The sequence below is a fragment of the Solanum verrucosum genome, unplaced genomic scaffold (assembly GCF_900185275.1).
Source record: "Solanum verrucosum unplaced genomic scaffold, falcon-dt-bn FXZP01000049.1, whole genome shotgun sequence".
NCBI lineage: Eukaryota > Viridiplantae > Streptophyta > Magnoliopsida > Solanales > Solanaceae > Solanum > Solanum verrucosum.
In genome coordinates this window covers 6,084,934-6,111,979 of record NW_026020221.1, presented here as the reverse complement: position 1 = coordinate 6,111,979, position 27,046 = coordinate 6,084,934, and the positions used below count along the sequence as shown (strand labels likewise).

At 32.2% G+C, this 27,046-nt stretch overlaps 3 protein-coding genes and 1 non-coding gene across 7 annotated transcripts; 2 read left to right on the top strand and 2 right to left on the bottom strand.

The window, feature by feature from the left end:
• Positions 1-7,497: 7,497 nt before the first annotated feature.
• LOC125831053 (cell number regulator 6-like) lies at positions 7,498-13,961 on the bottom strand. 2 transcript variants are annotated; one of them, XM_049510244.1, is made up of 5 exons: positions 13,850-13,961; positions 13,615-13,731; positions 9,690-9,804; positions 8,540-8,805; positions 7,498-7,719 (listed from the first exon to the last, which is right to left on the bottom strand). In XM_049510244.1, exons 2-5 carry the CDS (start codon positions 13,723-13,725, stop codon positions 7,498-7,500), a joined length of 714 nt encoding a protein of 237 aa, XP_049366201.1. In that variant the 5' UTR covers positions 13,726-13,731; positions 13,850-13,961. The 2 variants fall into 2 exon arrangements, with proteins under 2 accessions (XP_049366201.1, XP_049366200.1); XM_049510243.1 differs by having other exon boundaries at positions 13,835-13,944.
• A 1,545-nt stretch (positions 13,962-15,506) lies between these two features.
• Positions 15,507-21,078, bottom strand: LOC125831408 (iron-sulfur assembly protein IscA, chloroplastic). 2 transcript variants are annotated; one of them, XM_049510612.1, is made up of 3 exons: positions 20,794-21,078; positions 16,851-17,069; positions 15,507-15,863 (listed from the first exon to the last, which is right to left on the bottom strand). In XM_049510612.1, exons 1-3 carry the CDS (start codon positions 20,960-20,962, stop codon positions 15,721-15,723), a joined length of 531 nt encoding a protein of 176 aa, XP_049366569.1. In that variant the 5' UTR covers positions 20,963-21,078; the 3' UTR covers positions 15,507-15,720. The 2 variants fall into 2 exon arrangements, with proteins under 2 accessions (XP_049366569.1, XP_049366570.1); XM_049510613.1 differs by having other exon boundaries at positions 16,851-17,066; positions 20,794-20,988.
• Positions 21,079-21,555: 477 nt separating this feature from the next.
• Positions 21,556-26,144, top strand: LOC125831266 (uncharacterized). Of its 2 annotated transcripts, none has more exons than XM_049510462.1 (3): positions 21,556-21,721; positions 23,403-23,645; positions 25,874-26,144. In XM_049510462.1, the coding sequence occupies exons 1-3, from the start codon at positions 21,704-21,706 to the stop codon at positions 25,919-25,921; spliced, it is 309 nt and encodes a 102-aa protein (XP_049366419.1). In that variant the 5' UTR covers positions 21,556-21,703; the 3' UTR covers positions 25,922-26,144. The 2 variants fall into 2 exon arrangements, with proteins under 2 accessions (XP_049366419.1, XP_049366418.1); XM_049510461.1 differs by having other exon boundaries at positions 23,400-23,645.
• Positions 26,145-26,630: 486 nt separating this feature from the next.
• On the top strand, positions 26,631-26,711 carry TRNAL-AAG (transfer RNA leucine (anticodon AAG)). Its single transcript has one exon. It is a non-coding gene; the product is annotated as a tRNA-Leu (tRNA).
• Positions 26,712-27,046: the final 335 nt, after the last annotated feature.

Here is a 27,046-nt window from a genome sequence, read left to right as displayed (position 1 = left end):
ACGAACAGTATAAGTATTTGCGGCATTTAATTTGCCACTAAAACTTACTTTTAGTGACGACTAATATGAGTATTTGCAGCGACCAAGTTGACACTAAAACACACTTTTCGCGACGAACAGTATAAGTATTTGCCGCGATTAATTTGCCACTAAAACATACTTTTTAGCGACGACTAGTATGAGTATTTGCAGCGACTAAGTTGACTTTAAAACTCACTTTTAGCGACGAACAGTATAAGTATTTGTGGCGATTAATTTGCCACTAAAACATACTTTTAGTGACGACTAATATGAGTATTTGCAGCGACTAAGGGTGTGTTTGGTATGAAGGAAAACATTTTCCGGAAAATGTTTTCCAATTTTCTCATGTTTGGTTGGGCTAAATGTTTTGGAAAATGTTTTCCAAATCAACTCATTTTCCTCAAATTTAAGGAAAATGACTTCCCTTCTAAACTTAAGGAAAACATTTTCCAAAACTCTCTTCCAACTTTAAATTACAATTATTTTTTATTGAAAAATCAATTTATTCCTCAAACCACCCCCCAACCAACCCCTCCCCAAAAAAATAAAAAATTTAAAGTTTGTTTTTAAATTCAATTTTTTTACCCCGACCTCATCCCTACCCCCACCCCCTCCCAAAAAAATATTAAAAATTATTTTAAAAAAATATTTTCAATTTGAAAATTTCATTTTTCCACCCCTACCCTCGACCCCACCCACCCACCCCCTACCAGCCGCCCCACCCCCAAAAAAAATAAAAAATTTCAAGTTTGTTTTTAAAAAATATTTTCAATTTCAAAATTTCATTTTTTCACCCCTACCCTCGATCCCCACCCACCCACCCCCTACCAGCCCCCCCCCACCCCCACCCCCAAAAAAAAATAAAAAATTTCAAGTTTGTTTTTTAAAAATATTTTCAATTTCAAAATTTCATTTTTTCACCCCTACCCTCGATCCCCACCCACCCACCCCCTACCAGCCCCCCCCACCCCCACCCCCAAAAAAAAATAAAAAATTTCAAGTTTGTTTTTAAAAAATATTTTCAATTTCAAAATTTCATTTTTTCACTCCTACCCTCGACCCCCACCCACCCACCCCCTACCAGCCCCCCCACCCCCACCCCCACCCCCAAATTTTTTTTAAAATTTCAAGTTTGTTTTTAAAAAATATTTTCAATTTCAAAATTTCATTTTTTCACCCCTACACTCGACCCCCCCCCCTTCACCCACCCCTACCACCCCCCAAAAAAAAAATTTAAGTTTGTTTTTAAAAACTATTTTCAATTTCAAAAATTATTTTCTACTCTAATAAAAATAAAAGATATTTCTCAAAAATATTTTTCATTCATAAATCAAACACTAAATATCTTTTCCGGAAAATATTTTCTACTCACCAACCAAACATGAGAAAATAAGTCAAAAATCAACTTGTTTTCCTGGAAAACATTTTCTAGGAAAACATTTTCCATCATCCAAACACACCCTAAGTTGAACTAAAACTCACTTTTAGCGACCGTTTTTATATGTATTTGCGGCGACTAAGTTTTATATTTAAGACGACCAAGTTGCCACTAAAACACACTTTTACTATAAGTAATGTGGCGACTATAGTGCTACTAAAACGCTCTTTTAGCGATGAATAGTATAAGTATTTGCTGCGATTTATTTTGCCACTAAAATATCCTTTAGCGACTATTGTATGAGTATTTGCGGCGACTATGTTGATACTAAAACTCACTTTTAGCGACAACTAGTATAAGTATTTGCAGCGACTAAGTTGCCATTAAAGGTTTTAATAAGGTGGACCATCAATATATATTTGTGGCCACTAAAGTCACGACTAATATTTACTTTTAAAAAAACCTTCCAAATGGAATAAGCTACTATAACTTTCTTTGTCGTCGAAGGAAAATGGAATCATACCTTAGTTCAGGATCTCCCTAGCTACTCGTATGTAGGAGGAGTGGAATAAACGAAAGGAGTTGAACGAAAAGATACGTATATCTTCGAGCTTGAAGTGAACGAACGGAATACTTGAAGTGAGTCTAACTAGTATAACGAGTAAGACAACGAGTACTAGAGCTCCCTACTCTCAGTGGACTACTTATAGGAGGATAGGGAAAAGCTGCGTGCAGTTCAAGAGAGATCGACAAAATCAAAGGGGGGATAGAGCAAGGGCTCCACGCTCAAGGGACGGGCTATGTAGCGATGACTTTAGTTGCCACTAATACATGCTTTTAGCGGCGACTGTTTATCTATTCGTGGCTACTAGTATCAAAATTTGAGTGCCTTAAGTTACCTTTAATGCATATTCTTAGCGATGACTAGTGTATGTAATTGCATCCATTTTTGGAGTTTTAGTGGTGTCTTTCAATTGTCACTAAGAACTTTTATGATGACTTAGTTTTGTCGCCAATAATAACCAGTTGTAACGCCAACGAGACTTCAGTCGCTAATAATGTCTATTGTGGAGATTTTTGGAGTTTTAATTGTGTCTTATGTTGTCACTACACGCCTTTTCTTATAGTTTCTTTTTTGGATTTAAGGCTAGTTGACTCTAGTAATCAAAAGGTGAAATTTCATCCTAAAATTCTTTGCATGGATCTGTAATACTATGTCCTTAATGTTTATACTTCAATTTCATAAGATTTGATCCATAGAAATTGTGTATGTATACTCTTTGTTGCTAAAAATTACAAGATTAAAAGATTACAATATAAATTAGAATGAAGGAATAAAAATCTCTTCAGGATGAGGCGAGGGTATCTCGCTCTCTTTAAGGAGATTCAAACCCACTGCAACAAATGTTTTTCATCGGTCCAACAATATTCCTTCTTGACTTGTTCCCTCCAGGATAAAACAACCTAATCACAAAGTGTAGCTCCAAAAAAAAAGGACCTCCCTTCAACTAATAAAAACTCTCTTTTTTGACAAACTGTATGCACTCTATAATTTCTTGTGTACAAAACAAATGAAGACCACCACTATTTATAGTTGAGGAAGTCTTCCTAGGAATGGAAGATAATAAGGTAGTAAATAGTGAAGATAAATGGCCTAGAGATTACATAGATTACAAGGTATAAAGATAGAGTATTATGAAAAATAATGGTGAGGGGCAACAAATGTCCCAACGTACAAATGTTACACTATGACCATTGGCAATGTTCACTACAACGTTAATAAAAAATAAATAATGCCAATTAAGTCTAATTGACAATGGATGAAATGCCTCTTAAAAGTGAGAATTGCAACTTCTAAAATACATGCCACATACTCACTTCATATAGTATGTATAGAAGTTGCCAACCAGACAAAGTTACCATGCAAATGATGCATATCTATTATTAATATTAATAGTAAAAATTAGGCAAATGACATAGTATAAGAAAGAAATTACTTCATTTCCCTACTTTTTCATTAATTACCAAAAAATCCTTTTTTTAGTGTTTTTCGGATACATAATATAGCAGTGTGGATACTTAAATAGCAGCGCAGATACTTTAATTAATAACGGACGGATACTTAAATTATTAAGTTGTTAGCAGCACGGATACTTAATTAACGGGCGGATACATAATATAGCAGTGCGGATACTTTAATTAATAACAGGCGGATACTTAAATTATTAAGTTATTAGCAGCACGGATACTTAATTAACGGGCAGATGCATAATATAGCAGCGCAGATACTTTAATTAATAACGGGCGGATACTTAAACTAATAAAGTATCCGGATAAGTTGAATTGGGGGAAAATAAGGGATTTTTGTATTTTAGTAAAAGAGTAGGGAAATATTGAGAATAGGTAAAGAAGTGTTGTGTATTTAAGTAATTTTTCCATATTAATATGCAAAAACTAACACTCCTTAATGAGGGACTTTTGTGGGAGTGAAGCCCACTCTTCCACTCTCCCTTTGTTGAGAAAAAGAGTTATTTGAGAGGATTTTTTACATTAAATTTCTCACCAAGTGCCTACTTACATCGCATTTTCATGTGACAAATGGGATAAGCCTACTATCAATTGCGGGCTAGTAAGAGGACAGGGTGAAAAACACATGTAAACTTCAAGATAATCCACGACTCACTGTGTGAGTGCGTCAGGCAGACAACACATGTTAAAATGGTGCATAATCAATGACTTTTGAAACACTTAAAAAAAAAAGAGTGCAAATGTCACTACTCGTTTGTAGTCCAAGACATTATTTGTCCAGTATAAAAAACAATGACTATTTTTTGGTTCATGTATAACTTAGCTCCAAGGTTAACTACGCTCCACCAACAACAGATTGAAACACGAAAATGTACTTTTTAATCTGTTATGCGATTTACTTAATTGAAAAGTATATACTACCTGACATACTAAATGAATATGTCGTCGAATAGAGGAGTTTTCATAGAGTTCGCATCTCGGGGTTGGTTTGTTCGGATCGGAGTTGTTTGCTGAGGAAGGTACAAACTATTATTAATTATCAGTGTCAATGGTGAAAGCGATTTCGGATTTTTTTGATAGTGATGTTAAGGAGGACAATGCACATACTAGTCTAATAAATTAGTAGAGCTAGATGAGGTAGAGCTTAACTTCTTTTAGGCACACTTCGATGAAATGTTTGATGCAATGATTGAAATAGCACATAATGAAAATTTTAGTCGAGACACGAAATATATTGTGGTTGAATTAATGTGCACCTTTGATGCATTGCAATTGAATGGATTGGGAAGCGGACTGTTGGAAGGTTGTTTCATCTGTTGATGAAAATAATTTCACTGATGTCAGAGACAAACTGTGATTACGAGGCTGCAAAAAATTTTATGTTTAAAATTTGTGCCGAGAACTTTTTGTTGTTCTAGTATATCTGCTCTTTTTGGGCCTTTTCACCTAAAATTGTTATTGGCAACTGTTATTGACTCAATAGGATAGGAGGCCTATAGCTTAATTTTAAAAAAAAACAGATCTTATGATTTTATATATATATATATTATCTTTTTTATTATTTTTAATTATTATTAATTATTTTTTTTTATTTTTTTTTCAATTGTCATTATAATACTTCTTGTAATAATTTGTAAGACATAAATAGACATATATAAATTATTATACGTTATATAACACTACATATGTTTATATCTTAGATACACTCCTATTGATTATAATTTTGAAATTATTATGAATTGAATAAATTGTTATACCAACTATCAAAATATTCTAGAAATAGTAGGAGTATGAAAAAAATAAAATTGAAACGTAACTTGATTCACATACCAATTAGAGTATCATTTTTACTTTATATATGTATTTTGTATTACATTTAATTACAAAATAGGTCGGCCTTTAAAGTTAAGACAATGTCTTTATAAATTTAATTATTTGATAATCTTATTTGCTTAAATTTGAAATTCCCAAGAGACACCTCAAAGCTGTGTTTTTAAAAACGTTTTTTGGGTGAGTCTCGGGGCGGGCACACCAAAAACGCACCGGGGCGCAAATGTAAGGCGTAGATCCATAGGGCGTAAGTCCTAGAATTTGGAGCGTAAGCTCCAAACAAAAAAACGTAAGCTTTGGGCATAAAAACGTATGCTCTGGGCGTTTTTTTTTATTTATTATTTTTGAACTTTTTTTGCTTTAAATCATATTTTTATGGGATAATGCATAAGTACCTCCTAGACTATGACCGAAATCTCAGAGACAAACTTAAACTTAACTAGGGTCCTATTATCCCCGTAAACTCATTTAAAATGGAATAAATACACTACAAAAGTTGACATGGCATAGAGAGTGTGCACACTCTCTTGAAGGCAAGTGATGAGTGTACAAATTGGACATGTGTCATTTTTTGATTGGTAACTTTATAATTAGTTAGTACACATATTTATTGATAATAAAACTTATATATATTTAATTATTTTTATTTCTCTCTTTTTAAAATATTTATTTTTATTTCTTTTCACTTTAAACTTTTTTTAATTAATTTATTATCTTTTCACTTTTAATTATTTTTAAAAAATTATGTCTAATTTTAAAAATAATAATTTAAAAGTCTCCTTTAATTTTAACGTTTTAATTTTTTGTGTTTTATTTGATTTTCTTCACTTATTTTGATATCCGTTCAAAATTAACTTATTTTAAATACAAGAAATTTGAAATCAAATCAAAACGAAAGACAAAGAAAATAAAATCAATAGAAAAATAAAAGAGAAAAAACAATGAATGGAGGTAAAAAAGTTCGATACAAGGTAAAAAAAAAATGTATTAACTTAATTTAAATACAAGATAAATATATATATATATTTACACACGTGGCGGGTGAGTGTGTACAAACACAATCCACTTGGGTGGTTGAAAGTGCACATCAACACAAAAGGTGCACAAAAATACGAAAAAAATGAGTTCAGGGGGTAATAGAATCGTAGTTAAGTTTGGTGTGTCTCTGAGATTTCGGTCATAGTCTAGGGTGTACTTATGCCTTATATCTATTTTTATGATTGGTGTAATGATATTTCTCAAATAGTACTAATTGTAATACTTTTTTTCTTCATTATTGGTGATTAATACCTTTCTCAAATAAAAATCATAATAATTTTTTTATATATATAATATAGGTTACTTAATAAAATTTATTTGTAAAATAATTGAAAGTTTTACTTTTACTTTTTTTTAGTAATAAATATAAAATTTAATATACATGAGACTACGCCCCATAGATCCATAAGACTTCGCCATGTGTCTCGGGAATTATGTCTCGCCCCATACTGCATAAAAATCTCGTCTCATGCCCCTGCCTTTTAAAACACTGCCTCAAAGAATTGAAGGCATTCTTACAAAGCCAATTTGAAAATATAATTGATTCAAATTGAAGTGAATTAGACAAATTAAGAAGAAGAAAGTAAGTGCAAATTTAATTGCATTAAGAAAACTTCAATTAATACTAACAATGAATACATAATTATTTATAGTTATATAAATTATCCCTCCGTTTCCTTTTACTTGTCACTTATTTCTAAAATAGTTTTTCATTTTTACTTGTCACTTTTGAAATATCAAGAAAAAACAATATTTTTTTCCCCATATTTTACCCTCAGTATTAAATACGTATTTTTCAAATTATTTTCTAAGACATCATTTAATTGGAGATGGTTTGATAAAATACTTATATCAATAATTATTTTTTTAATGGATGTGTCAAATCAACTGTGACAAGTAAAAGTGAACTGAGGGAGTACCATTATAATTTTGAGGCATTATTTTTCAGGGGCCTAACGCCATTGCTTCGGTGGCTTTAGCGTTGAGTCCCCCCTGCTTGGAACACTTAAACAAAAAGAGTGCAAATGTCACTACTGATCGTTTGCAGAAGACATTATTTGTCCTAACCTGTTCATAGAAAACAATGACCATTTTTTTGGTTCCTGTATAACTTAGTTCCAAGGTTGCTGTGCCAGCAACGTATTCTATTAACTGTTATGTGATATACTAAATTGAAAAGTATTTGCTAAATAGAGAAGTTATCATAAAGCTTGCATCTCGAGGTTGGTTTGTTCGGAGTTATTTGTTGAGGAAGGTACAGTGTCGCTTGCAGCAGCATTCATCTCCTGAATAGGGGGAGGATTGACAATTGTCATCGGCAGGGCAGAATTATCTGACAGACGATTCTTCATCTCTCTATGCTCCTGGCACAAGGCACACCAGTGCAAGCAGCAATGTGCTAGGCAAGGGTCACAGGGGGAATTCTGCAACATTTCGAAAGTTGTATACAACCATAAGGTACAATCTGATAAAGAACACATGCAATATTAACCATAAAAAATGAAGACTTAAGTCCCATTCTAATGTCTTTTTTGTACATCAGGACCATAACTAATCCATCGGGTACATGTTACCTCCACCAGCATAGATGCTGAGTAACTCTTTTCGACAAGACTTAAAGACATATAGCTGATAAAATCACCTAGCAATTATTTGCGTCTACTAAGATTTGAACACACTGGTCTCCTATGGTTCATTCAAGTTTCTTTCACTGCTATGACAAACTTAATTGACAAGTCTCACTCTCATCTCCCAGCAGTTAGGGAAATATGTGCACTAAATATCCCGCATTCATTCGGGGGGGGGGGGGGGGGGGGGGGGGGCACCTTAAGAAGGTGTGATGTAGGCAGCCTACCCTGAAACAACCATCAACCATCAGGCTAATTCCATAGCTTGAACCAATGGAGACAACTTTATCGTTGCTCCGAAGCTCCTCTCCCGAAAATATTAATAATTAAAAAATGAAAAGCACGCCGACTTCAGCTAATGATGAAAATGTACTCCATCGTTTTGTTACCCTTTATTCTTTTGGTTACAGTAACATCAGAAAGACACTTTCTTGCAAGTAGAATGTTTAAGATGATCACCGTCCTATAGATGATGAGAAGTCTAAGCTAACAACTTTTTAAACCGTTACGAATTGCAGGACTTTCAAGAAGAACGTGAATATAATTGATCAAGGACAAAGGATTTGATCCTTATTATGCATAAATAAAACACATAAACATAAAAAGATGATGTTACCTTGAGATGATACTTCTTCTGCAGCGACTGCCGGAAAAGACCAGTATATATTCCACACATCCACCAACCAAATAGTAAGCCTTCACCAATGAGGAAGGATGTACCTGGATCAATACCATGACATACAGCTGTTGCAGCTGCAAGAGCAATGCCACCCTCAACAAAAATGGCATGACAAACACAAGGGGTAGTCCAAGGAGTATCATCTCTCAGGCTCTCGACATTACGCCCAAACAAGACACACGGGCAGAAAAGTCCTGTCCAGCCTACAGAGGTAAGATATAAAAACCACAGGTGTTAAAAGAAGAATCAACAGCTGCACACAGACCACATGCAAGAATATGATAAGGAGGTTCTTTACTTTTTTTGAAATAGTAAGGAGGTTCTTTACTGAGATGGAGGATCCCAAAAATCGAACCAGAGTAATAAAAACTTAACATAGTGATAGACGTTGGTTTTTTCACAAATTGAATAAGGACCGAATATTTGTTGATTATCAATATACTTGATGTCCAGAGGGCTTATTCTTCCAGCACGTACAATTTTGGATAGATCTTTCTATTCTCTCTTGCAGAATACTAAACCGCAACCAAAGACCAATCTATTTCCCCTCATAGGTGTTAGAAACATGAGATGCCGGTTACACAATATTTTTATCACCTCCCATTGGTTTCGGCAGAAACTTGTTACTTGACCAAGACTGTAATGACCAAATCTCTTCACTAGGTAAGTCTGAAGATCAAAAGAGGTCTAAATGGTAACAGAGAGACTAAAGGTTTCATTTTCTATGCAAAAACTACAAGATACTATTCTCGTAGTTCAAGTGCTTTGTGCCACAACAGGATAAGGGTTAACGAAATTACGAAAATGACAAAGAGCAATATTAAATTTGTAATTTAGACAAGCAGACGTCAGTCCCTTTTACATAATGTATATAAATGATCACTTAATTAGCTTATCCTATACTTCCAAAATGATAGTGTGAATAAAGATAGCCTCTTTCATTAAAAAAAGGTGAAAGAGAAAAATGGAACGGTTTTGTTAAGTTTTTGGTGAGCTGTTTTCAAGCACACTGGTAGCATATAGATAATGAGGAACATATGCAAGTTATTACAAGCATTATCTACATAATGTAAAAAAGAACACTTACAGCTATCTTTGTCCTCTGCACATCCAAAAATTCCACTTGTCCAAGGCTCATCTGCAGGAGGCTCAAAACTTTCAGGTAAAACTTGTCCACATTCGTTGCACTTGTGAACAACTAGCTGCTCAATTAGACATGAAATTTGTAATAGAAGAAAAGTTAGAGAACAACCAAATCTAGTACAAAAGTAAAACCAATCAAGAACATACTAATATCTGACAGATATATTGGAGGAATCAAAGTAATATACTTTTTGGCAATTTCAATTAATAAAGTTCGCTAAACGCTACACCATGTAATGACTGACAAATAAAAGTTCCTACAAAGGAAATGTTTGTTTGCATTCTTCAAGAACTTCATTTGGTTAAACATGTGACTGCTTGCAGCATAATCTTGGCATTTATACACTCTTTATAGAATAGTTGTCGTCAGTGTGCAGTGATACATTTCAGAACAAGCCCTTGATTATATGTTTCTTATGACAATATCTATTCAGTATTTTTATATTGTTTGTAGGATAGTTTTTAGTGTGAAATGATGCATTAGAAACAAGCCCTTGACTAAATGTTTCTTATGACAATATCTATAAAGTGAGTGAGTCAGATCTGTGTCTTATAATTCAACAATAAATATAGTGATTCTTGTGCGCTACATACTATCCTTGATAATCTTCAATTTATTTTGTAGCATCAACTCCAAGACAGGACCACATTCGACCTAGATGATAACAAACTTGCTTTCCCCCAGTTCAGCTATTGTTTTTGCCAGCGTCTTCAGTAAAGCCAGTGAAGGATTAAAACAAAATTCTGTGAATTTTATAGGTCTGTGTCTGTCTTAGCTTGGAGACTTGGAGTTCAGCAACTGCCAATGCGAAGAACTTAAAATGTTCTGATGATGATGATGATGCTTATCTTAATATTGGAGATGATGGATAATGAATTTACTGCGAAGGCTTTTAAGTTTACTTCTCATTCTTATTTCTTACTGTTATATTGTTCTGTACTAGCTTCAGTACTATCAACAGTACCTTGTTAGATTGATATTTTTGACATATCTTCTAGTTATTGAGGTACAAGCAATCGTTGGTGATATGCAACTATGCTACTACTCAATAGAGATCATTAAACCTGCAGAATAAGGATTTTAGTATGCTATACCCTACTGTTTCACCAAACTGATCCAAAACTAGTTTATGACAAATATGCATCAGTCTTGAATTTCTGCAGCTTGGTGTTAATGAAAAAGGGATTCTCATCAATCTTCCAAGGGCACTCTTATGCTCGGCATTAAGGTCCTATAAGGGTGGACCTTACAATTTTGACAGGTATTCCCTAGCCGGCTTATCCATCTTAGGGCAGCCCAGATAGAATTGTAACAAGAGTCAAACAATACTCTCACCTAAACACACTTAACTTTGGAGTTCGGAGATTTGATGGCTTCTAGTGACCAAGAGGATCTAATTAACATACCAATTAGGAAATGTGCAAATTTTTGTCTATCAAGAGATCAAGAAGCAAATATTCACACTTCATTTTTTATAACCATAGTGATTGAGCTAGCTTGAGCACATCTTAGCTAATCAAGCTATACCCGACCTCATGGTTCTCAACGCATTTCATTGAACAATACTCTATACCCTTGGGTGCGATATCCATACATTTTTTTCACACAGTGTAATCGGAAATATTGCTAATTTACAAGAATTGGAAAGATTTCATTTTTTAAGACCTTTATACCATTAGCCTAGAAGATAAACTGACTAGAACAATTAATTCAAAAACATTAATTCCACACCCGTCAGCAATCAGAGAAAGAACTAATAAAAACATTATTGGAATTTGAACTTGTACTTATTTAAGGGGAACCAAAAATAAAAACTAATACCTCAAAACCCCATAAATTATTCAAGTTTTATCAGTTCACTACTTAAATTATGGGGTGTTGTTGTTAACCCCGTGAACTATACATTTTCTATCTACAAACCCCTGCAGTGCCAAGTGGCATGGAGAGTGGTCTCACCGTCTTTGTAGCGTGTGGAAGCTAGACAATAGGCCAAAAAGGCATCCATGTGGCAATTTTTTATTTTTTTTATTTTAGCTTTCTTCTTTTCTTATTCAGTTTTTCTTCTTCAAATATCTACATCTTTTGTTAATAACATTAGATTAACTAAAAACCATAACCTTGAAATAATGTAGTAGTAAAAAAGAATAATCAGAAAAAGAAATCTTGTTAAAAATCATGAATGAATTTTATCATAACAATAAACTCAATTGAAAAAGATAACTCTAAAACATACAATATATTAAAAAGTTAACAAAAAAATTAAAATTGTACACTAAAGCGTAAAACAATATTTTCCTTATTTGTTATTTCTTCTTGACTTATCTAAATTGAGTAATTTCTTTTTCTTCTTCTTCAATATCTAATAAAAGAAATTTCTAATAGCAAATTCAATTGAAAACTCATATCATTAAACTAGAAGCAAAAAAAATAAATAAGTCAATACCAGTAAACCTAATTGCAAATTATGATAAAATTTACTCAATAATAATAAACCCTACTGAAAGTTTGAATATTAAAACAGTCCTCTTTAGTCGCCGCTACCTTTTGGGCGTGCACAGGGTAAAACCCGCGCTCTTATGCAATAAATTGCAAACTACACAGGAGAGGTAACCCGCACTAGGCAAACCCAATGCGATGAGCTCGACCCAGAAGGCAAACCCCTTGCTTTCGTTGGCAAGGAGTTTCGAACTTGAGAACTCCAAGATTAAAGTCCCAAGCCCAAACCACTAGCCACCTCGAAATAAATGTTGTGCACGTTTGTGGATTATGTCTTTCTAACTAAGTATACCAGAAATAGAGAAAAAAACGAATAAGTAGTAAAAAAGAAAATGGAAATCCAAAAAAAAGAATAAAAAAGAATGGAAATCCCACAAGAATGCTCTTTTTGGCCTATTTTCTAGCTCTCACACATTTCAAAGAGAATGAGGCCACTTCAAGTATTACACTGAATAGTTTAGGGGGATTTTGAGGTATTCACTCGAAAAAAGAAATACTAGAGTGTCATGATAGGAATTTGAACTTGTACTTATATAAGGGGATTCGACGGCTCATATAACAATCAAATTTTATAGTTATCCTTTTTCGGATACTATAATTTTTAGACGAGGAGAATTCAATTAAATCCCCTTCCCTCTTTACTTACACAACCCCAATCTACTACTCTCATGTTATGAATCAGCCTCAGCCCAACGTCACTACCTACTCGGATGTCACACAACTAATTATTGGGCCGAGAAGAAGCAACATAACTGGAAGGCTATCACAAAGGTTGATTTGGGACCCAGCCTCGGCCCAATAATTAGTTGTGTGACATCCGAGTAAGTAGTGACATTGGGCCCAAGCTGATTCATAACATCTCACCAGCACAGGTATTGGGCGAAACACAAAACAACAACAACACAGTAATTCCACATGTTGAGTCTGAAGAATGTAGGGTATACCAGACCTTACATCTATCTATGTAGGATAGAGAGATTGTTTCCAACGGATCCTCGTCTCAAAATAAACGTATCCAACACAGAAAATATTGGGTAAAACACATGATCTTATAATCACACCTATTAGGAAATGTACAAAGTTTCTGTCTAGCAACAAATCAAGAAGCTAAAATCCCTACAGTTTCTCACACAGATTAATCCAAAATACTTCTAAATCCTAAAAAGATCCAATTTTTAACACTCATACACAATAATCCAATAAGATAAATTGAACTAGAACATTTCATCCCACACCCATCAGCAATCACAGGCAGATCTAGTAAAAAAAAACATAAAAGCAAATGCAACCCCACAACCCCATTGCAAAAAAGTTCAAATCTTAAATTTGCCTCTACGAAAACAAATTAAAAACAGATCAGAGAGATAAAAACCTGAGGGACATGAATAGGCTGATTCAGCTCTCCAGGCTTAATGTCTTCTTCAAGAGGTGCTTGATCTTTTGTTAATTTTACATACTTTGACTGAATTCCCCCTTCTTCCATTTGAATCTGCTAACAAACAATTAATCAACAAATCAAAATCATTAACAACAACAAAAAACAGTAAATCAAGTAAAATTTGTTTAGAAAACTTGAGAATTGTTCATCGTACGTTGTTGTAATCGACCGGAAATTTATGAACTGAGAGTGTCGCCGGTCAAATGAGGTACTCAATGTAGTAACTGCTTATATAGAAATGTTGGGCATTTATTACAACGAGGAAATCGCAGATTGCCTCCGAGAACTGAGGGCTTTTGTTTCGTTTTTAAGTATAAAGGGGGGGTTTAAGCTATACTTGTACGGCATCCATGATCCATCACGAGTTGTTTGGTACGCGGGATAAGGTGATATATTTTAAAATTAAGTTTGAAAATATATTTATATTGTGTTTAACTAACGATATAAATAGCGTTACATTAATTTTGAATTAATTTAATCCATGTATCAAGCGCGCCTCTTAAGTTTTATGTACCTCATTTAATTTGAGATTATTTATTTCACTTTCTGAATGAGATAAATTAATTTAGACATTATGATCTTTGGAAAATAATTTTGAAATAATTTAATCTCGCCTCTTAAGTTTTATGTACTATACTATATTATATACTCATTTCTCGTTTTGATTAGTTTGTCTTTATTTGATCGAATTCGATATTAAAAAAATAAAGAGATTTTTTATCTTGTTACGTATGATGTAGTAAAATAGATTTTAATCTTGTGATCATAAACATATCATATAAGATGCTAAAAAATAAGAGTTATCAAATCAAGAAAAGGATATTTTTTAAGAAATAGATTAAAAAAGAAAGTATCACAAACAAATTGAAATAATTAAATAAATATATTATATTAATACCATTAAAGGGTATCTTATCATAATTCATAAGTAGTTGTAATTAGTTCATTCCATTTTATGTAACAAACTTTCTTTGTTAATCAATCCCAAAAATTACACATTTCTATTTTCAAAGAAGGGTTATATTTAGTTATTTACCTTGAAAATAAGCTATATTTGTCATTTGTTATACTTTCTCAATAAATATATCTTTATCGTCATACTTCAAAGCTATACTTAACTCTTATCATTAAAATTCTATTTTCAGCTTTAAAAAGTCATGTGCCATGTCCTTATTGAACCAAAAAAATTATGGTCTGTTTGGATTTGCTTTTGGCTTATGACTTATAAGCCAAAAGCCATAAGTTCAGATTTCTAACTTATGGCTTTTGGCTTATTTTTGTTATTTTGGCTTTAAAATAAGTGCTTATAAGCACTTTTTAACTGTACCCAAACACTTCAAAATTGCTTAAAAACTATTTTGACTTAAAAGCACCTAAAATAAGTCAATCCAAACGGGCTCTTAGTCTAGTCTCTAGTCCTAAATCAACCCCACCTACTTTTCTACCCATACCCAAAACGCTCTCATTTCACTCTCAATATCAATATCGTACCATGCCCACCCCTACTTGCAACTATTACTTCCTTTTTTTCCTACTGAAAAATATGCTTTTACTGTGCTATGGAATATATTTACAAGAAAACAGTTTTTAAATGGAAATACATTTCAATGATGGACCAAATTAGGACAATTGATTTGCGGCTCTGCCCCCACGAAGCATATTCGAGATTTGAAATTTATGGGTCACTATAATGAGCTCAAGTTAATATACAATAATAACTGAATTCACAATCATTTATATAAATTCAATAATGTTTTAAAAATACATATACAAAATCCGGGCAAAAACTATTGAGTTCACGTGTTACCTTGCGGCTCTGCCCCACGAAGCATAAATCGACATGGCATAGATGTTTAGTATTTTGTGCAGGAAGAATAAAATGCATTCCCAGTTACACATATTTAAAAGTTACAGTCCCTTATGCACATAATATGATTTAACATATCTTCATTACTGTCTGTCGATATCTAGAGGACCAAGCAAACTACAGTTGGTGTTCAAGTATGTAATGTTGTAGTACATTTCTAAGCCTACATGCTCTTACATCTCAGCAGTAAACGATTTTCCACAACCACAAGTTTGCGTAGCATTTGGATTTTTGAAAGAGAAGCCCCCGCCTATCAATGCATCGCTGTAGTCCAGTTGCATTCCGAAGATGAAGAGAAGGCTTTTTGGATCACAAACTGCAAGAAAGAGTCGATGCAACAAAAATTTCTTAAATAAATGTCAATAATCAGTGGAAAAGAAAACAGACACAAGTAGCTAGCACGCATAGCATACAAATATAAGAGCAAAATAGTACTGGTTTCTTGTATGGACCCAACACTATAAGCTTTAACTACTTCATGAGTAAAAAGAAGCCGCACAAATTGGCAAGGCGAACTTACTGAATCAAGGGTATTATAATTTGTCTCACAGTGAACTTCCATCTGAAAGTGAACTAAATTATCTAAGTAGATGGGTATAGCATGAGACTGCTAGGCCTTAGCAGCATACAAGAGCTAAATATAGGTAATTTTTTATACCGCAAGCAGCATCAGATAATCAATCAAGTAACTTTACATAGCACACAAGTTTCGAGGTATGAAGCATAGATAGATCCCTGAAAGTAAAAATTCGATGGAAAAGAAAGGGCAGCCCAGTGCACTAAGCTCCAGTTATGCACAGGTCCGGTGAAAATTTCAATGGAGATGTGAAGTGAAACTCTGTAAATTGTTTATATGGCAAAGTTATACTTCATTTGAGCAGTGATCTCCCCTCTCTATTTCCCCACAAGACTGTTAAAACCTGTAAACTCTTTGCACTTTAATTTACATGGAGGTCATCACATTAAATTGCTAATGCATCTATCACCTCTTTTATCTATCAGGCCAACTAATCACTCAACCATACTTCCTTTTACTTATCTTATTGTCTTCTCATTAAATGAACACGACTAACTTATCACATCAACTACAGTGAAGGTTGAGTATCATGATTAACACAAGTATGGTTGTTTCACTGAATTTATCTTCTTCCATGCTAAGGAGTTAAGGGTTTGCAGAAGGACACAGATCAAACGGAAATTAACTGCAAATTTGCTCTAACTTTGGTGTGAAAAGATATTCATTCTCTGGCAAAAGAAACCAAGACTGTCATGTTAGAAAATGAGAAATTAAATTCACACATACCAATAACAAATCCATTGTACTCAATGATTGAATCGTCTGGTCTAGCATTTTCTCGCTTTTCAAACTCCATCGTGTATGACATTCCCGAGCATCCCCCTTGTTTAACGCCAATTCTAAGACACAAGTCCTCATTCCGATCATTCCTCATTTTATTCAAGTGCATTAATGCATTGTCAGTTAAGGAAATTGCAGGTGCTACTCCTCCAGATGCAGGTGCTGCTGCATATATTAGAACCAAAGCAACTTATCAGAGCCAAAGAGATCGCCTGTAATAATGTCAATGTCATGCTTTAACTATTACTTCGGCCTAACTAAAGATGGCACGGTTTGTTTCTTGAAAGTCACTTTTACTATTTTTCACTCTGAAAAAAGAAAGTGATTTAGTTATTCTAGATAAACTAAGTTAGAGTTCAAAAAATCATATTTAAAGTTTTATGGCTCATAACAATTTGCCTATAATTATGGAAGACATAAAACCCTGAAAGAAAATTACAATTAAAATGCATCCCCTTTGTTAAAGTAAGAGCAAGTAATGATTTGGACAGAAGTAGGATTTCGTTTAAGTGTCGTAAAATGTAAACATAATGTCTGAATATTTCTCATATACTCCCTCCGTTCCTATTTATATGTCACCATTTTAGATTTCACAAGAAATTATGTAAGTTTACCATTGTAACCTTATTTAGTTTCTCTTGAAGTCAAGTTTTCAATAAATGAACATAAATTAGTTTATTTTGATTAATTAAATTGGCCAATGAATATGAATTAATCATTTAGTTTTCCTATGTTGGTTAAATTCTTACTTTCAAGGCTAATAACTCACAAGGATAAAATAGGAAGAATAGTGTTATTTATGTATTGGTTTTGTGAAATGACAAGTATTAAGGAACATCCATTTTTAGTAAGGACGACATATAAATAGGAACGAAGGGAGTAACTTGTAAGGCTTTGAAGTAAAGCACTCAAACTTACTTGAGTAAGCTATGGTACTCAAATTCGGACAATCGAGAGAACTTTTGATTCAACCATCTCAGTCTACTTGAATCCTTCACACTCTTCCATTTGGAATATAGCAAAATGTTTCACACCATTCCACAAATAAATTTTGTTCTATACAACTTTGGTAACTTCCAAAATTTCAAAATCATTGTTCACATGTTGTGATGTTTTTCCTATCAAGTTCGCCATTCAATATCTGTTTTATATTTTCTTTCACTATCATACTAGAATTTTATGTAAATGAAATTAACACCATAAACTCCACATTTAGCCCAACATCATACAGATATAGAGGTACAGGATGAAATGCAACAACAATAACAACGCTTCAATCCCAAACATACACTAGGATGAATATAAATTATTTCTTTACAGCAGAAGCATGGATATAATTCACAAAATATCAGTCTAAGCTAAACTTCATAGATAAAAAGGATTACTCTTCTTTCTTCAACTTTTATTCAATCGCTTAGAAGTTGGCTAATCTGACAGGAGTATATGGAACTTCGTCAAGGTAACTTAATGATTACTTCCCTCATTAGTTCATTGATATTATTCTAGTCTAGTTCGAGCAAGTAAGATAACTTCAAAGATCAGAGCCTTTTGAGCAAGATTTGGTGTTGATGAAGGAGAAATTAGTAAATATGCACTACTTTGAAATGACATCTGGCAGAAAAAGAACAAAGCAACGAAAGAATCTTAACTCTAGAATAGCTACTGCATATTTAATTGGTTTTGCCTTCATGAAGTTAGCTAAATTGTTTTCTCTGCATTTTGGTAGGGTATCCCAACTTAAGCCATATTTATATCAATAATACCATCATTTATACAAACTTTGAGTTTATTTCTTCTTCAGTTTTGTAATGTAGAAAATGAGTCAAAAAGCTATAAGTTTTATAGTCGTAATCCAGGAATATTTACAAAGGTTATCTTGTGTCAAAAGAGGCAGCAGTATTTATTACAAGATCATTTGACAAATGAGAATGTTCTATTCAGGCTCTACTCCCACATCCCAAAAAATTTCGATGTTATTATTAGACTGTTCATTTTCCCTGCTGTTAAAGTTAAGTGCCCTAAAAAGCACCACATGATTTTCTTTCAATGAATGAAAGGTACAAAGCCAGTAAAGTCATCCTTGCTTTAAGCACAGAAGAGATAATCAGACCAATACAAGCCCTGAGGCCCTTGACCTCCTTTATGATGGTTTTAGTGAAACATTCTGCTACCAGCCGTCTCTTATCAACTTGCTCATCACTTCATCGACCCAAAATCCAAATTTCTTATTTTAGAATTGAGGTAACAGAAAAACCAATTAAATTCAAGCAAGGTGATCAAAGCTGATCAATTTCTTCCCAATGGCACTTAACCTTCTTTAAACAGCTTCTTATCTTAAATGATGGAAAGTGAAAAAGAAAGCACATCGTCTGAATCTTCCTGATACGCGTTTCTGAAGTGATACATTCAAACTCTCCTAAGAATGTGCTACGGTATTCAAAAAGTTTGGTTAATCTGGAAACAGGTAATAGACCTTCCTCAAAGTACCTTGAACGGTTACTTTTCCAAAGAGTTCTCATATAATATACACATTAATCTGACTAGATAGTTAAATCAATTTTTGTGCTTCTTTTCTTTTATATTCAATTTTCATCTATATATTTTTATATTTTAAATTTTCAATTTTTGATCTATTTCTAAATGTTATGCAAAAATTAGTGTTCCTCACCTCGAAAAATATCAAAAGCAAATCCCATATTCTAGTATCTCACAGAGAAGTTTGACGTGGACAACTCAAAAATCAACCAGATAGTCTCTCCTGAATTCCAGACTATTTACAGGCACAGATTCACGTTAAAATGTCCAAACACTATCAAACCTAGATTCTTGTTTGTTATCTTTCCAAAAGGATAATGTTTCTGTTAGCTAGTAACCATGTACAGTCACATCTAGGAAAATACTTTCACAAATGACCTCTAAAGCAAGAAAAAAACTAATGTCATCCAATTTCAGCTATTCCAGTATATTACTGTCAGGACAAAGTCCTAAACCCAAGTTTTTCACACAACAACTATCATTTCCAAGGCTTATTTTGGGACAAAACAGACAGTTCAAGGGTGAGATGTTATTCCAATAGAAATTTACAACGTATTCGCTACTAGAAGCATGACGAGAAATTGCAACAGACCTTGCTCAGCTGCTCTTCATAGCTTACAAAAATTCTCTTCCTTCTTCCTTCAAGCATAATCAATCAAAGAACTACAGTCTACAGCTTATATCCTTCGTATTTACTGTAATCAATAAATCAACTACTCCTCAAACCCAAGATAGCCTATACAAATTTCCCATATCATTCACTAATCGGACGATTTACCATAATTTAACTAATTTTAACTAATTCAACTCTAACCATAAATACACCACAAATCTCCTCCTTTATCCTTCAAATTGACTATACTTAGCTAAACGCAAATAAATAGTGAAGACAGGGGCGGAGCTAAAGCCTAGCATAAAGGTTCTGCCAGAGTTCAAACCTTTTTTTCTTCCCAAAAATTCATTACAACAACATCAACACACTCAGTGAATAAAACTATTATTATTAAACATGTGCAAAATATTAATTTAGAACTCAGTAACTTAATAAAACTAGAATCCCAAACCCATAAACTTCAATCTTCGTTCTTAGTGAAGGTAAATAATTTACTCAAAATATCAATAATCTCCATTATTCTTCACTACTATTCTCCTCTCCACTCATCTTCGCTATGAGAAAATAGCTAGAAACACCTCTATTCATAATAACTCAAAACTTACTTTAACTAGAAATTAGAATACCTATTCATGTATAATTTTAACTACAATTCTAATTCAAACATGAATTAAACAAATCCTAATCAATTCTGGTTTCCTTCACTTCATTGAATCAAAATTCAAGTATATAAAAGATTACCTTCAAGTGTAGCAGATCGAATAGACAATGTTTTTTTGCGATTAAAAAATGAAGGCGAAGATCTAAAAGACAGTGAAGAAGACGATTGACGCAAAACGCTTGAAATTGTTGAATTTTTCGAAGGGCGGTATAGAGAAGACGAACATCGAAGAGTTGCAGAGAACGCCATTGTTACCTGCAAATCACACAAATGATTTTTTTATTTTTTATTTTTTATTTTCAGTTTATAATTTATTTATCGCTCATTCACAGTTCACACGTGGTAGTTGAATTATGATATTTTTGTCAAATATTTTTTTGAGGTCTACAATGTGTGTAAGGGGGAGATATTGTATAAAAAATAAGCATTTAAATAAAAAATTTATTATTTAACAATGATATTTTTTAAATATGTTTTCCAAATTTGTTAAAATTTTAGAAAAATATTTTGTAACCTAAAAATAAGAAAAATATTTTTTATAGTATAAATAGGTAAAACAAATGTGTTCTTAGGTTTCTAACACACCATATCTTCACCAGACTTAGTCGACTCGACCTCATTAGTCATCCACACCCCTCACTCACGCCGGTCCCAATCTCAACCTCCTATAGTATTTAAAATTATTATAAATATTTTTACTTAGAAAAAAAATTAAATAAAAAATTAACTTATTTTATTTCGAAAAATATTTTTCTTCCCACCGAACACACACTTTTTGTATTTAGACATAACCAAAGGCCCTATTTGTTTTCTTCTATTTCTTTTTATAACCATATTTCTTCTTGATAACCAACACAACACCCCAAAATCCCCTTCTCCTTCCCCTTTTTCTGTCAACTTCTCTACACCAATATTAACCAATTCATTTCTTGCCCTTTTTTTTCCATATAAATTAAACTTTAGAATTATTTCTAAATTATTTGGCTTGCAATGGAAGATCGGAAAGAGGTAAAAAATAAATAAATAAGTCTATATTTTGTTATATTTTATATTCTTTACTCTTTATCCACCTCAAGTTTTGCTTGTTATTGCTTTTTTTTTTTTGGTAGGAATTTAGAGTTGGAACTTTCTTTATTGTTTTATCTACCTTTCTCTAGAGAAATATTTATTCACAATGGATTATTTGTATCAAATCAAATAATTTCACCGTAATAATAATGTGAAATTGTATCACTTAACCGTAGTTATGACATAAATGTTTATATAAAACACATGATTTTATATTTATTGTCTTGATATTAACATAAGAATTGGATCGATTTTTTACCATTTACATTTTGTATGTGAACAAAAATAATTGAATTCGTATATACTAATGTAATTTTTCATCGATCCTCTTGTACCTCCTAGCTCCGCGCCTCCGCCCATAGCTCTATTAATTCTTTAATTAGGTTTCTTTCCAACTTCTTGTTTTTCTTTTCTTCACTTATCTTTTTCCTAATTATTCAAGAATTTTATCAATTTGGTGAATTTAAATCTTCTAGAGTATTTGTATGTGTAATTTTCTAATTATTCAAGAATTTTTTTCCCGACATAGCAGAACGGAGTTAAATAAGGTCAAAAAGGTTCAGTGAAAAATTACATTATATATATATAATTAAAATTAATTTTAATATATTTATAGTAAACATTGAATTCTCAACTTAACTTTTTCGTGTGTTTACTTATTTAGTATTGCATCTCTTCTTCTTGGGTTGTCTGAAAAAGTTATGGGTGTCATGACTATAATTTCCTATTTCTTTTCTTCCATCTAAATCTATTTTTTTTTAAAATAAGTTTTTTGTGGCTCACGTTTAGTCAAATTTAGACTTTGAATTGTAAAGCTAAATCAACACAAAAATTTGAAAATGCAAATGTCAATAGAATTGAAGGAAAAATATATATGTACTAGCTGTTCCAGCTGGACCATTTACAATGCACATATTTTTTTTAAAATATTTTCTTGTAATTAATTAATAAGTTTATTAGTGAATATGTGATAAGCTAAAGAATAAAGGAGTAATATATATGACTTGCTCTATATATCACTTGGCGTGATAAATTTGAATACTTAAGTTAGACCTTCTGAAAAATATTGTTTTCAAGTTATTTCTAAAAACGTCAAATAATATTGAATACTTTTTTATTTTTTTAAAACCTCAAATATTTTGAAATAGTAAAGGGTAAATAACTTAAACACAATATTCTGAAGAATTTGAATACTTTTTTTTCAGTAAATCATTTGTTTCTTCTTTACCTCTTCTTAAGATCTCTCGCATTTTTACTCTTTTGGTGATTTAAACCTACAATCTCAGGATCGGAGGTGAAGGTACTACAACAAAATAAAAGATTTTGTGGCAATTATTTATCGTAATAATATAATATGAGTATTTCTAACGAGCACTTTATATAAATGTTGCTAAAAGCTTTAGCAACACTCTGATGGATGTAATATCAATAACTCAAATACAGCTAATTAACAGTTTTTGCCGCAACAAAATAATGCCACTAAAAGTAAAATCTATTATCGATAAATATCTCTGTTTGTTATAGCGACGATACTTACCATCCGAGCAACACTTCTGATCGAAAGAATAATTTTGTTAACATGCATTTGATTGACCATAAATTTTGTCAATTTTTTTAGCAGAAGGCAGCACCATGGCTATCAGTGCCACAATTTGGGGATTGGGATCAAAAAGGAGCATTACCAGACTACTCAATGGATTTCTCAAAAATAAGAGAGAATAGGAAACAAAACAAGTCAAGAGCTAGTCTTGGAAATGAGGAAGAATTCAATTCCATCTCAACAACAAGTAATAATAATGTGAATACAAGCCATTCAACCCAAAGCAATGATCAAACTTACCATCAAAAACACTCTCCAACTCATGTAAGATTTTGTGACATTAATTAATTCATTTATATATCCTTGTTTTTTGCTTAATTAGTCTTGTGTAGCCTCTTTTTTGGTTTGAGTATTGATATAGTTATTGGTAGCTATGTTGCTCGAACTCTGCGAAAATATGGTAAGTATATCTGTGAATCTTCAAAAGTAGTAGACTTGACTTTCGGGGGATGGACACGAATATAACAACATTTTGTTGTGTCCAAGCAGCACAGACTAGCACTTCCTCCGTCTCAAATTATCTATCGTGGTTCTCTTTTACACATACCTTTGAAAAACATTAATAATGAGAAGTTATTAATTAGCTAAGCATTGAACAATCATAACATCACTCATAATTGAAGTGTTTGTAGTCTTCAAGAACAATAACTATTAAGGATAAAATGAAAAAAATAATAATTTATCTTGAACTTTGAAAATAATAAATAATTTGAGATAATATTTTAAAAAATTAATCACGATAGATAATTTGAGACGGAGAAAGTGAGTTTGCCAACGATTATAAATTGGTTGGCCAAATTTACCAGCCTTAAGCCTACGGCTTAATTTTCGTTGGTACTAGTAACTCAATTTACCAACCAAACTTGATCGATTTACAAAACGGATATATATTTTAGTTGGTACTTACTTACTAATTAGGCCTTTTTTGTAGTGTACTTTGCTTGGCACTATTCTTTATTAGTTTTTCCGATAAAATGATAGATTTCTATATTTCCTTAACGAGAAATTTTTATGGCCACACATGACACAAGTATTACGACGTGTTCAAAATTATAAGTTTTAAATCTTTTATGTTCATAAAAATAGTATTACATATTTAAGATTATAAATATTAAAAGGTTTTTTTTTATTTTATTAAATTTTATGTCAAGTCAAACTATGATAGAATAAAGTGAAACGAAAGGAATGGCATTAAGTACATGGATGAGACAAATAGTTGGCAGCTCTTTATGAAGAGTGGCAAAAAGTATTTAGAGGGTACATGTGATTGGTTTGTATATTGCTATTATATTTTTCCTACTTCTAGAATCTCTTGAGTTGAGAGTTTTTCGGAAATAATGATTCTATCCTACAAAGGTAGGAATAAGGTCTAAGGGAAGATCTAGGGGGTGGATCCCCCTAATTAAAATTTTGAATTTGTCATCAGATTAAAGTTTATGTGCATCTTATTCAAAAGTTTATGTACAATTTATTCAATCTTGATCCACTCGTGAAATTATATTGTTTTTGTTGTGATTTGGTGGCTCCTCTCAAAATGATTTTGATCATGTGGCCATTGCATAAGTACAATATCACATGATATCTGTATACAACACAAGTTGTGTTGCAAGAAAGTGATGTTTGCAATGCCTTATTGGGTAAGCAACTTCTCTTGTCCAGAAAAATTGTTTGAGCAAGTGTTGTAATTTTAGCAAGGCACATTCAATTATATATATTGTTATTACTTAAGTTAGGTAGTATCTGACTTGTGGTGAAAAACTGTGGTTCTATCAGCACAGTGTGTTTGGTTGGATGGAAAATGTTTTTCATCATAAAAATAAGTCAAATTTTTATTTATTTTTTTGTGTTCGATAAGTTGGTAAATATTTTATTTTTAAAATATTTGTATATGATTTAGATAAATATTATGTGAGATGGAGATCAGGGGTAGGACTAGGGTCGTGGGGTGGTGGAGATGGGTGTTACGGGGTGAAAGTGAATATGAGGTGTGTTGGAGGCGGTGGTGAGGACACAATTAATATGGAATGTCACTAGTGAAATTGTTTTGATTACTTCTTCCACTATAAAATTTTTTTCTAATATTTAAGAAACTTGTTTTTTGGTTTTGTTGTGCTATTTGCACTTCTGATGATTGGTTCCAACCATTTCTAACCTTATTGAATGGATTACGAAGAGGTTAGTTAAAAAATTCAAATTTTCAATTGGTTCGATCAGTTCCACGTACAGGATAAACAACTTATATAAAGGACATTCGCCTCCTCTAGTTCTGACGTGTCCTTCTGATCTAGATTATTAGTCGAGCAAGTGAGTTTCAGAAAAAAATGTATATACAAAAGAAAATAAAGAAGATAAGCATATTAGGATTGAAGACTATATATGCTTAATGCTATTTATGCTTCACTTAATTGAGTTGCTTCTTCATGGTGAAAATTTGCACCTATTTTTTTGTTTTTTACAATCATTTTATTTCTATTTTTTTTCTTTTTTGACAGACAAGGAAAAGCATTTTCAGTTGCTTCAATTGTTGTGTGAAAGCTTGAAGATTCTTGTGATTGATTATGATGTTCTAATGTAATGATAAATGTACCAATATATTTATATAAGTTGATCTCATTCCCATTTTTTGAAGTTGTTAGAAATAGTAAATTAATATTCTTGTTTTTTTTTCCACATTTTGATGATTAACAACAATTGTTTGTTAAGAAATCGAGTGTTGATGATTGCTTCTTATTGTCCGGAGCTTTATCCTACATTTTATTTTTTGATAACGATGATATTCATGTCAAATTTGGATGTATTTGACTATTTCATCGAATATTTATCACAAATTGGATATTTTGTGCGAATGAAATTTGATCCATGACCTTTTCGTTAGATGGTGAGTCAAAAATAATACTTTCTCTGTCCTTAATTACTTGTCCAATTTTTTTTTTTATTTGTCTTTTTTAACAAATTAAGAAATGACAGTTTTTTTTTTTACCTATTATATCCTCAATTAATTACTTTGAAAAATGTATAACTTTTTGAAACTCTTAAATTTTTAATTCATCTACTTCATAATTAATAGAGGTAAAATGGTAAACTCACTATGTCAATCATTATTTTCTTAATAGGTGTGTCAATTCAAAAGTGGACAAGTAATTAGAGACAGAGAGAATAAGTAAATAAATTTATTAGCTAGTTTAGATGATTTTGTAGAGATGATTATTGATATAATTAATAAGTAATGCGCAATATGTAAAAATATATGTTGAGATGGCCGAGTTGGTCTAAGGCGCCAGATTAAGGTTCTGGTCCGAAAGGGCGTGGGTTCAAATCCCACTCTCAACATTTGTTTTATCATATGTAAGAAAAAATCAAAATCGATGATTATCATAAATATTTTATTTTGATACATAATATATTTTTATACTCGACTTTTGATCATAAATAAGAAAATCACTTATTTTCAAGAAAACATTCTCCTCTATAAATACCAAACACACACTAATGATGATTATCATAGATATTTTAATATTTTATTCTGATCTATAATATATTTCTTTTATACATAATGTTTGAGTATGACTATTATAATTTTATAGAAAAGTAATTTTACAGAGAATGCATCATTATAACGAATGTCATTACTATTACAAGTAAATGTTATTATATAGAAGTAATAA